Source organism: Rhagoletis zephyria, unplaced genomic scaffold (genome assembly GCF_001687245.7).
Source record: "Rhagoletis zephyria isolate East Lansing unplaced genomic scaffold, Rhagoletis_zephyria_1.1 Rzeph_scaffold_00280, whole genome shotgun sequence".
In the NCBI taxonomy this organism is placed as follows: Eukaryota; Metazoa; Arthropoda; class Insecta; order Diptera; family Tephritidae; genus Rhagoletis; species Rhagoletis zephyria.
In genome coordinates this window covers 121,335-133,230 of record NW_016157364.1, presented here as the reverse complement: position 1 = coordinate 133,230, position 11,896 = coordinate 121,335, and the positions used below count along the sequence as shown (strand labels likewise).

The window sequence follows — 11,896 nt, the reverse complement described above, 5'->3', positions numbered from 1 at the left end:
AACTTATATATAAGCTGGTGACACTTCATTCTAATCTTTGCAATTGAATTTTTAACCAAGAAATAGAATAAAATAATTTTATAAATTTATATTTACTTAAAAATGTATGTGTTAATTTTAATTGAAAACGAAGAAAAAGAATGTAACAAAAATTTACTAATGCTAGTTTTCGCTTTATGAGCGCAAAACATGCTTATTTTGTAAATTTTACCGTTTTAGTTTTAGCTTAATTAGCTCCTAGTTTAATGAAAATATTTTCTTTCAAGTACACAAAAAATGTTGAAGTATATTTTATGGAAGAGTACTAAAACAAAAAACGACAGGGGTATTCGCAGCTCAGTAGCACGTTTCTGTAACTCTTCTCTACCGATTATTTCTCTACTGGTAGAGAATATACGTCCGTCATTAGCAGTAGAGAACAAGGCGGCGAATTTACATATGAATTCGCCTTGGTAGAGCTACACAAACGAGCTACATATAAAATAACGATCAGGAAATGGAAAAGAAATTTTTTGCTTACTATGCAGCTCTCAAGTATAAAGTACTTTCTCAAGCAACAGAAATAATGAAAGTATTTCTTCTGTTTTTTCCTTGAGAACCGCAGACGGCCCTTTAGGATGGAAAAATCTTCGAAAACTTTGAAACTTTCGAAACTTTGATTAGGTTGTAAAAATTTCTATGAGAAATGCTTTTAGGTTTTCCAGTTTTCCGAACTGAAGACAATTTCTTGAGATAAATTTCATTTTCAAAATATTTGAAATATCAAAAGTTTTCGTAAGATTAATTTTCTAGTTATTTTTCATGTTTAACCATTTTCTTTTAGTAAATTTTTTTCTCTTATTTTAGCTCATTTTTAATTCAATTATTTTTCAAACTTTTTTGTTCTTAAATAACTTAAACTATTTTAAAATTTTAATTGGAATTATTTTTNATTTAAAAAAAAAACTTAAAACCAAACGCTCGACACTTAACGCGGCTCGCGATAACTCTCTTTTTTTTAGCAGCAAAACTGGCCGTTTTGGAGATATTGTTTTTTTCTGGTGGTAGACCAATTTTTATTCTAAGTTTATTTTAGCATTTATTGGTTTGAACGATATCCGCGTGAAATTTTGCCAGATGACATTTTTAGTGGAAAGGTCAGTCATAACTTTCAGAATTTTTGAATATTTTCATAAAAATCAAAGATAATGCAAAGCTTAAAAAATGAAAGTGCTCTTTCTTAAAACTTCTGACCTTTAACTTCAATTTATTCAACAAACCAAGTAAAAGGTCTGAAATTTTAAGAAAACCCAATTGCTTAGTCCTTATTCATACGGCCTAATAAGAAAATTTTTAAAACCTGGTCTCAACCATCTATTGGTTCCTTGCATGATTAATTTCAAAGATATCAGCCTGAAATTTTGCCAAGTGACTTCAGATAAATCAACTTCGAAATTTCGAAAATTCGAAGATAAGTATTCGAAGTTTGCAAATGGCTTATCTTGAAAAAATCGTCAAAAATTCTGCGCTATACCCCTATTCATTTTTTCGTCGCAAATTAATTTTCCTCTCAATTTTATGAATATATTAGTGAAAGATTCGGTCAAAATAGTTTATAGCTATAATAACTTATTTTACGATCGTCCTCTTACGAAAATTCGAGAAAAATGTTAGAATAACAAATTTTTTAAAGTTACGCCTAATCCCCTATTTTGGTCATAGTAAAAGATTGAAAAATTTAATTAACAAATAAATTGAATTCGAAAATTCGAATATGAAAATATAAACCTCACAAACCGCCCTTCCATTTCATGGCTCATTATTATACAATACAACCTAATACATATTTTACCCTCATCAAACAATTTAGTACATCGTCTTTAACCTCACTCTTTCACATGTTTCGAACTCGTTCTCTATTCCCTCAGGCTGTGCTGCTAGAGAAGCTAAAGTATGCTATACATTTTTGCAAGAGTATCGATACGGATGAGTATGCGCGCGTTGCCATGGGTGATCCCACCGAAGCGACGGGCAGTGAGGACGACAGCGATCTGGAATCGGCTGCGAGTAATGAGGCCTAAATCAAAATTAACTATTAGTGGAACGTGAACGTGATTTTCACAGTAAAACAAAAATATTTAAATATACATATATATTGGATAAATATTCATGCATACATATATAAATTTTGTGAATGGAATTGTAGTTTGTAGTAGCAGCGAACGTAGTTTGGTAAGTAATAAGTTTAGTTAATTCNTTTTTTTTTTTATATTTTTAATGCAATTTTGTAGAAACAACCACATTTTTACAAGAATTACAATGTAAAATTTGAAATCGCCTTGGAAAAAATATTTATTATAACCAGAAGCAATTAGCGCCTATTATACATAATTATTAAAATTAATTGTAATCGAAGTAAAAATAAGTATGCTTCATTGTGTTTGAAATTGCCATTAAAAAGGAATATTTTCATTGGAGGAAAGATTCGGTAGCATTTAGTTTTGCTTAAAATATTTTGAATGGCAGTTCACCTAGTAGAGAGCACAAAAACAACACATGTTTATACGCGTGTGCGCGTGTGTCGTTTGTTCTTTTGCTAAGCCGCTGAATTTCGATTTTGGCAATTTTTTTTCAAAGATGGATTCAAACCTAAAATCTTTAGTAAACTTAGTAGTAGAAATAATCTAGTTTATAAAATTAGTTTTAGTTTTTCGTGGCAAATTGCAGTCTAACTAGATGCGCACACATTAACACACACCCACACACACATACACAACCTAAAATATTTATGTACATTTTACAGCTAAAAATACCCTTTTTCACATTCTACACGCAAAATTAGCAAACAATTTATTTCTAACGTATTTTAGCTTACAATGTACATATGTAGCTGTGCATTGGCAAGAAAATCTTAACTTATTTGCCAAAAATTAAGAATTTATGTAGCGACTGCAAAGTAGAGATTAAAAGAATTGTAAGAGAACTATAAATCTGAAATGTATTTGAATTTGGCAGTTGTTGTGTAGCGATTCGATGGAAATTTTATGAAATATTAAGCTGGAAATGAATAATAAAAAACAATTCAAATTAAAACATTTGTTAATATTTTATTCGTAGTTTGATACTAATTTAGAAAACACTTTTTGTAGTCCAGAAAAATAATTTCAATATTTTTATTTTATTTAATATGTAATAACAGGTTAATGTTTTTTAAAGTAGTCCGATATTGATGCATTTCGTACATTGAAGAATTTTTCATAATTTTGTACAAACTTGGAACTGTTTTTTTGGTCATGTCTTAGTACAAAAATTTTATTTTTTTATTGTAGAAGTTGAACTTGTCCCGGTTTGTTGAGTCATCTGTTACATTTTTAATCCCAGTTAAAAAAAAAAAATGTCTTATCTAGATCTAGGGCATTTGAACGGGAGTCGGGTAAAATACCATGAGCTGGAACCAATGCACCATCCGAACCCGAAATAAGAGCCTAAAGATTTTTCTAGAATAGCATTATGCATAAAAACTTGCCTTTTACGTATTTATATATCGTCATGTGAAAAATAATTGGACACGACATTTTAACAAATGTTGGCTAATTTTGTATTGTTTGTATGTTTTTTTTTTTTTGTAAAAATGCAGTACATTACCTAACAAGAACCTTATAAGTCCCAATTTCAAACTTTGTAGATTAATTTAGAACAACAACAATCAGTTTACTAAGAATTTTGAGAGAAAACCTGAGTATGCAGTTTTACAGCCCATTAAATTCTAGTTTATTCGCGTCATTTTCAATAATTTTTTTTTTTTGTGAGGGTTTACGCATTTTCTTCTACAGTATCGGTCACATCTATAGCACGCCATTTCAAAGTGATATTGTGTGCCACTTATGTTTATTTATTTATTTTTAAGAATTTTCAATTAAAATACAGTTCATTCTCAGACAAACCCCATATAAACCCAAGTGTAACAATTTGTAGAAAACTAGAAAAAAGTGCAACAAATTTCCACCTAAATTTCAAACTTTTTTCTCGGAAGTGTAAGAATTTTTTTGAGTACACAGTTTTTTAGCCCCTTCAATTTTAGTCTGATAATGTGCAAGTTTCAAGTGGCTAAAAGTTACCGTTGATTTTTTTTAATTTTTTTCGCCAAAGGTGTTGCGGATTTCTTCCATATACAAATAAATTGAGTTTATTCATTATATGGAAGCCAATGCGACAAAATAAATTCTAAAAAATAAACGGTAATTCGTAGCCACTTCAAATTTGCACATTATCAGACTAAAATTGAATGGGCTAAAAAACTGTGTACTCAAAAAAATTCTAACACTTCCGAGAAAAAAGTTTGAAATTTATGTGAAAATTTGTTGTACTTTTTTGTAGCTTTCAACAAATAATTAAGCTTGGGTTTGTATCGGGTTTGTCTGAGAATGAACTATATTTTAATTGAAAATTCTTAAAAATTTATAAATAAACATAAGTGGCACACTATATTACTTTGAAATGGCGTGCTATAGATATGACCGATACTGTATATAAAGCGTGTTCGGTATGGATGAAAATAATAACACCATCCGCAAAAAAAATATCAAAAATCAACGCGAATTCTTAGCCACTTGAAACTTGCACTTTCAAAAGCTAAAATTTAATTGGCTCTAAACTGCATACATACATTTTCTAAAAGTTCCTAATAAAAAGTTTGTTGTTGAAAAATTATTTATTTATTCATTCATTTACGCTAATCGGCTGTACACTACATCGTTATTAACTAGTATAATTACCTACGTATACATAAGTGAAAGGTAAACATTTAATTAAAATGCCTTAGATTTGAACAAAGGACTAAAATAACTGATTGATTTTTGTTGATTTTTTTTTAATTTTTCTACAAAGTTTGAAATTTGCACTTACATATGCATATGGTTTTTGTTAGGTAATGAGTGGTATTTTTATTAAAAATAATAAATAATAAACATTAAACCAAACGTAAGAAAAGTAGCAAAAACTGCCCAAAATATCGCGTCCCTATTATCTTTCACAAGACATATCGTATCTTCTTTGCAAGAAGCATGAATGTGCAAATTTATCAGCCTCGAGTTATTGGGTTAACTTGATTAACCTTTAGATGTTCTATGTTATACCAAAACCCAGAGTACCATGCGTCCACGGAAACCACGTTTTTTTACAATTTCAATTATGTACATAAATGTAGAGTTAAGTGTGGTCAAAAAACTTTCAAACTTGATTTCCCAAAATTTTCATTTTTACACATTCATGCTGCTATCATAAGGGCGACGATATGTACGCATGTTGTCCACAAGAGAACTGACAGAGGCTAAAAAACTAATATTTCCTTTGAAACTAAATTTATTTTAACTATGTGTATACTGCATATCAAAAATCAGGCAGATTCTGTAATTCACTTCCGATTGAATTTCAACTCCATTTAGTTTAGTCGAAATTCACTCGGAAGTGAATTGCGGAACCTGCCTGAATAGAATAATATGCCTTGCTTCCAATAAATAATTGTAAGGCGAATTCATATGCATATGAAAATATATGCATACATATCGCACGTTTAATAATACACAATATTATTTCAAAATTTCAATTTTGTGGGAAAACGTTATCAAAGTTTGAACAATTCATACATTCGGTATACCAAAAGACAGATAGAAAGGCACACATCTTCGCCATTTTTGGGAACTTTAGTCATCTGTTTTGCTGAACATATTCTATATAATATCTATATATGTATATATATTAATTGTGTATATAATTGTATGATGAAATCTCAAAATACGTAAATTTTGAATTATATACCTATATTATTAAACGTGCGATATAAGTACAACTTATACATATGTACGAATTCTCCTTGAATTGTGCATTCAAAATTTCTAAAAATATATTTAACCAACGGAGCCTTTAGATGTCGCAACCCCAGACTGCATTCACCACGGGGGGTTCGTGCTCACGTGAATTCACTTTGACATTTTGATTGTGCGTGCCATCTGCTCTTCCTTCAACACCCTCTCCACCGCCAATTCCATCACTTCTAGTTGCCGATACTTACAGCGCTTATAGCGCTTTCATTTGTATCGCCATCATCTCCAGGTGGCGCCGGAGATTTCTCGCTGCCAAGTTCGCCCTTCCAAATTTCTGGATCAGATTTACCTTCAGTCACACTCTTGCCTGCTGCTGCTGCTTGTGTATCGCTATGGCTTGCTTTTGAGCGTTTTCGTAAGCGATGCATTATGTAGAGCACTGCGAATGAGGCGTATGTGGCTTTGGCAACCTGCCAATACGTTTAGTTAGTGTTAGGCTCGAGTGACACGTTTTTCTTATTACTCACGTTGGCTCGTCCAGTGATAGTTTCACTATTGAACAATTTATGGAAATTGGACATCCTGAATGCAGTTGTGTTTGGGATTAAGAAAATGGCACTATTTCCTTTTAAATGTGTTTATTTTACAAATGAATTAAAAGGAAAATTACAAATTCTTATAACAATTGTAATATTTAATTGATTTTTCATTAACCCAGCAGTCTATAAAATATTCAAGTATTTTATAAACGATGTAAAAATATCGCATAAAGGAAATTAGTACATATTTTTGACCATGGGAAAATGCAGTTTTATCAATTCATATTGTTGGTATAAAAAACAGATAAGACACATATATTTGCCATTTTTGGGGCGTATAGTTAAGTAAATATTTCCCCCGAGTGGATTGGCAGAAAAAATCCCGGCCAGGATATATTTAATTAAATGTTCAAAAATTATTATTTTTTTTAAATTTTGCACTCATTTGTTTACTGAAAAATTATATATGTATATAACAATCGAAAATATTAAGCCAAGGGAATGTGAAAACGTTTTGTAGTCTATTTTTTCCTGGCCTACATATTGGGTTGGCCGTTAGGTAATAATAGCAATTTCAGTAAGTTAGGTAATAATAAAATATCACAATATATAGGCTTTATGATTTCAATTAGCGTATACATATGTAATCAGTGCAAAATTAAAAATAAATTTAATTTTAGAATATTTAAATAAAATTATATTGGCCAGGATTTTGCCAGCCATCCCACTCGCGAATTATTTCGAAACACGTTAATTTTCATAGAAAATAGATTTCTTCTCTCCTTTATATTTTTTTAATAAAATCCAGAATGAAAACCAACGAAAAAACTAATACAATTTAATTGTAACACTTTCAAAAGCTGAAAGCTACTTTATTTTTACAAGGAAGTGTTCATGTTCCTAAAAGATTAGCTTATGTTATACTTATAAAACGTAATTAGTGCAATGCCATATGTCCCTCAATCGCACGGCAACAACTCAGAACGTGAATTACCACAAGTGCTTTCATTTAAACGAATTTTTCGATATGGTGTGGACGAAAAAGCCTCTACTGTGCAATTCCAATCAATGTCGATCAATGTTTTACTATTTTGCAGACCATCACCGGTTAACGATATGTCCAAAACAAATTTTGCATATAATTCTATAAATGTCATGATGATTGGATTTAAAATCATATTGTTAAATTGACGCCATGGTAAAATTGCGCCCAATAGTTCAACTAGTCGCTGGGCATGACGGAGGTATTTCATGCGCACCATCAGGCGGTGGCTAAACGACAATGACCAAATATTCCGACGTGCTAGGCAGCAAAGAAAATAAAAATATTACAATTTAATCTTCGAAAAAGTTTAATTATGTAAATTCCCTTTCACATGATTAATATGCATTTATTACCTTCTCGCACAAAGCGCGCATAAGTTTCGATGATAGGCTGTAATACCACATCGCTGAACTCCTGCTCCGTCAGCATTGTGCCCAACATCTCGATGAACACCTGCGCCTGCCATGAATTGTAAGCCAAGAGGCCTTGTGTGGGCCTTTGATTTAACAAAGGACCAAAGCTGCGAAGCTTTGCCGAAGAGCGATTTTTACCTGTGCAAAGGGAAAAAGGTCAACATACGTGGGGCTTTTCCGAGCGGCACAAAAACTACCGCGCTAGTGCTTGACGGAGCGGAACTTACCATTTCTCCTTGCAGCCATTTTTTTGTTTATTGTACAGATTTTAACTTAATTTGTCAAGGATTAATTTATTTCTGCAACCGAAGCGCTTTGAGCAATGTAACGGTTTACATTCAAACGTCGCTTGGAATTAGGAATGTCGGAAACACATCGATGCATCGTAAATTTTACACTCGGTGTATAAATAGTCGATGTATCGATTATCGATGTTTTTTTGAAAACTGAAATTTCTAGCCCATTGAGCCGTCATTACCGCAGAACTCCACAGGCAAACACCGATGGCCTACCAACTGTTATTTTGACGGGCAATATGATTGCAAGTATTTGTGTGTGGGCACCTTGATGTCTTGAAATAAGCATTTGCCGCATGACGCCACCAGACAACATTCTCTCGGTGTTTAAAAACGTTTAAATCTTTAAAAAACTTTCTGAATAATTTCCTCAAACGTAATCATAAATAATCCAATAGAGAACAGATTTTTATTTTGATTTACAGGCCAATTCTGCGCTGGTAACATAAATTTTGTAACCGGTAATTATAGTGTCTGTCAATTTTTAAACCTTTTTTGCGTTCTGCGCGCTTTTGTAACCGGTAAATTTGGATACCATCTCATAACCTGGTAACAAAATATTGCCCCGTGAAATATGCAGTACAAGAATTTCCACAAATCTTCATAGCTGAATTGCTAGATATTTCCACTGCATTACCAACGTACCTAGAATCGCGGTGGCAAGTGGCAACATTTTTTGGTAATACAATTTTCCGGTCACAAAATCTTCGGTAACGTGCCTAGACCTATTTAATAATTTATAGACCACTTTAATCCTATTTTTAGCTAATTTAAAAAAGTTAAATTAAATCAGGTTAGGGAACTTCCTATTCTTCTTAAATGGTATCGCTATATCTACAAATTATTTTATACTTTTTAGTTCTTGTAGTAAAAGCGTGTTTTTAGTTTTTTAACTATAATTTTATTTACCTTGAGGAAGGCGCAGATGCCGAAAATGAGACAAAAAATATAAAGTTGTTGTGTTCAATTCAAATGCTGTTGAACTCAGGCATATAAATAATCTTATCAGTTTAAAAAATCGCCTTTTTTGTTAAATCGGCCTTGAAGAAAAACGCGAGCAAACAAACGCTTCTAGAACGAAATTTCTATTGTTCTACAGCTTATCATTGCGGTTATTGCCTATTTAATTTCTTATATGTATGTACATTTATGTATACAAGTATCGCTCGGTTGTCGAAACTCGACATCTTTTTTCACACACTTTAGAATTTTGCTTGTCACCAATATTGACTCTTTTATGCGAATTACGATTTTGAAGTCCACCACCAAAATTTATGGCGAATTTACAGGAAACCTAAAACTAAATTTCTTCAAGTAGCTTTCGAAATCATAAAGAAAAAAATAAACCTTAATTTTCTTTTATAACAAATACACATATATATGTACTTGTATGTACAGATGAGATGCCTATCGGTTCCTCACTGTCTATATGTTAAACAAATACCAATTCAGACTGTAAATGCGTTATTCGATTATCTTGGTCCGCGATCCCCTTGGAAGGTTAAAAACTACACTTCCATCACATTTTCATCAGAATCGGTAGAGGTTAAAAAAAGTACCTCGAAGGTGTGAAACAAAATATAATTAGTGTGTTCCAATAGCAGTCCGGTTTACAGGATTTAGTCAGAACTTACAGGAAGTCGTTCCTATTGACATAAAACCTGTAAGTGGGAACACATTTGAGAGAGTAACTGAGCAACTGTTCCTAGTCAGAAGTTACAGGATTTAGTCCGGAGTTTTTTTCCTGTTAGTCTGTTCCTTTGAACTTCGGACTAAAACCTGTGGAACTGTCAAACTACAATTTTACTCTCTCAAATGAGAGTAAAAGGAGAACAGATGCAGAAGTGCATAGGAACGCAAAAAGCACTATTTCCTGTAAAAACGTCAGTCGGTTTGTTTACATGTCATTTGTATAACACTGATTTAGCTGAAATATCACTAAATAATTATTAAAATCTATACATATTCAAACATTTCGTTGTTTACTTCGATTTTTTTACAAATATAAGGTACTTTGCTTTCGCCGCTGTTAGTTTTTGCTTGCACGTGCAAATCAGCTGATCGTTTGACACTTTTCATGAACTTACAGGAAAAGAAACTCCGGATAAATCCTGTAACTTCTGACTAGGAACAGTTGCTCAGTTACTCTCTCAAATGTGTTCCCACTTACAGGTTTTATGTCAATAGGAACGACTTCCTGTAAGTTCTGACTAAATCCTGTAAACCGGACTGCTATTGGAACAGACTAAGTTCATGAAAAGTGTCAAACGATCAGCTGATTTACATGTGCAAACAAAAACAGAAAGCGGTGAAAGCAAAGAACCTTATATTTGTTAAAAAATGGAAGTAAACAACGAAATATTTGAATATGTATAGATTTTAATAATTATTTAGTGATATTTCAGCCAAATCAGTGTAGTACCAATGATATGTAAACAAACCGTCTGACGTTTTTACAGGAAATAGTGCTTTTTGCGTTCCTATGCACTTCTGCATCTGTTCTTCTTTTACTCTCATTTGAGAGCGTAAAATTGTAGTTTGACAGTTCCACAGGTTTTATTCCGAAGTTCAAAGGAACAGACTAAACAGGTACTTTGCTTTCACCGCTGTTTGTTTTAGCTTGCACATGCAAATCAGCTGATCGTTTGACACTTTTCATGAACTTGCAGGAAAAAAACTCCGGACTAAATCCTGTAATTTCTGACTAGGAACAGTTGCTCAGTTACTCTCTCAAATGTGTTCCCACTTACAGTTTTATGTCAATAGGAACGACTTCCTGTAAGTTCTGACTAAATCCTGTAAACCGGACTGCTATTGGAACAGACTAAATATATCCTTGTTGTTGTTGTTGTAGCGGCTACAACAACCCCGCCCAGGACGGTTGGTATCTCAGCGCGCAGCTTCTGTGGGGTTGGTCCACAGGGACAAGGTCGTTAGGGTTGTCGGGTTTTCCGGGCATGCGAAGAGATGTTTCGAGTCATGTGGGGTCTCTCCGCATGCCGGACACTCATTTGGCACATCCTCATTCAATCTACTCAGGTAGGAGTTTAACCTGGTGCAGTAGCCGGAGCGAAGTTGTGCTAGTGTCCTTCTCTAACGGCGCTTTTACACGGGTTTTTGTCAACATTGGGCCTAAATCCCAATTTTCCATAAGTATGTTATTGAGAGCATAAATAGCTGTGTCGAATTAGGGGTTCAATAGGAAAGCGATTTGAGAATTTCAGTTTGTATGGGAGGTACCATGCCTCGTTTTCCAAAATTACCCGCTGATCTCCGTAACTATGTATGTATGTATATATGTATATCAAAAATATGGTTCATTGTGCTCTAAAAAAATCTGTGTGCAAGATTAAAATTTTTGGTCAACATCTTAGGCTCGCCCATGTCCATCAAAGTTCAGGTGCTAAAATAAAGTTTCTCTTAGCTTACTTAGAGCCTCTGCAAAAAAGGTCCATATACCAAATATGTAGGACTAATACTTCCAAAGATAGTGGCAATTTTAGTAAAAAAATAATAATTATCTAATTTATTTATTAATTTTTATTTTTTTTAGCACATTCAACTTTGATAGACTTGGGCGAGCCTAAGATATAAACCAAAAATTTCATCTTTCCCACAGTTTTTTTTATGGTTCTGCTATTACCAATCAAAATTCCAAAAAGCGGATTTTCGGCCCACGCTAATATATATGTATGTATGTATATATGTTTGTATGTATATCTGTAACAAAAAGTAAATATATGGAGGCGTATGGAGGTATTTACATATACACATCTGCCAAAAATTATAAACAAAGCGCTTC

General features: G+C 32.8%; 2 protein-coding genes across 2 annotated transcripts; both read right to left on the bottom strand.

The window, feature by feature from the left end:
* Window positions 1–5,734: 5,734 nt before the first annotated feature.
* Window positions 5,735–6,421, bottom strand: LOC108358657 (uncharacterized). The gene is made up of 2 exons (XM_017610100.1): window positions 6,329–6,421; window positions 5,735–6,271 (listed from the first exon to the last, which is right to left on the bottom strand). The coding sequence occupies exons 1-2, from the start codon at window positions 6,380–6,382 to the stop codon at window positions 6,032–6,034; spliced, it is 294 nt and encodes a 97-aa protein (XP_017465589.1). The 5' UTR covers window positions 6,383–6,421; the 3' UTR covers window positions 5,735–6,031.
* Window positions 6,422–6,987: 566 nt separating this feature from the next.
* On the bottom strand, window positions 6,988–11,766 carry LOC108358656 (uncharacterized). Its single transcript, XM_017610099.1, has 4 exons — window positions 11,738–11,766; window positions 8,026–8,111; window positions 7,739–7,936; window positions 6,988–7,643 (listed from the first exon to the last, which is right to left on the bottom strand). Exons 2-4 carry the CDS (start codon window positions 8,042–8,044, stop codon window positions 7,300–7,302), a joined length of 561 nt encoding a protein of 186 aa, XP_017465588.1. The 5' UTR covers window positions 8,045–8,111; window positions 11,738–11,766; the 3' UTR covers window positions 6,988–7,299.
* Window positions 11,767–11,896: the final 130 nt, after the last annotated feature.

Bases quoted from the DNA above. Each gene is read 5' to 3' on its own strand.
- LOC108358657 (XM_017610100.1), bottom strand. From the start codon at position 6,382: ATGTCCAATTTCCATAAATTGTTCAATAGTGAAACTATCACTGGACGA. The intron at 6,272-6,328 runs GTGAGTAATAAG...ACGTATTGGCAG, and splicing joins CTATCACTGGACGAGCCAAC to GTTGCCAAAGCCACATACGC.
- LOC108358656 (XM_017610099.1), bottom strand. The intron at 7,644-7,738 runs GTAATAAATGCA...TTTGCTGCCTAG, and splicing joins TGCGCGCTTTGTGCGAGAAG to CACGTCGGAATATTTGGTCA.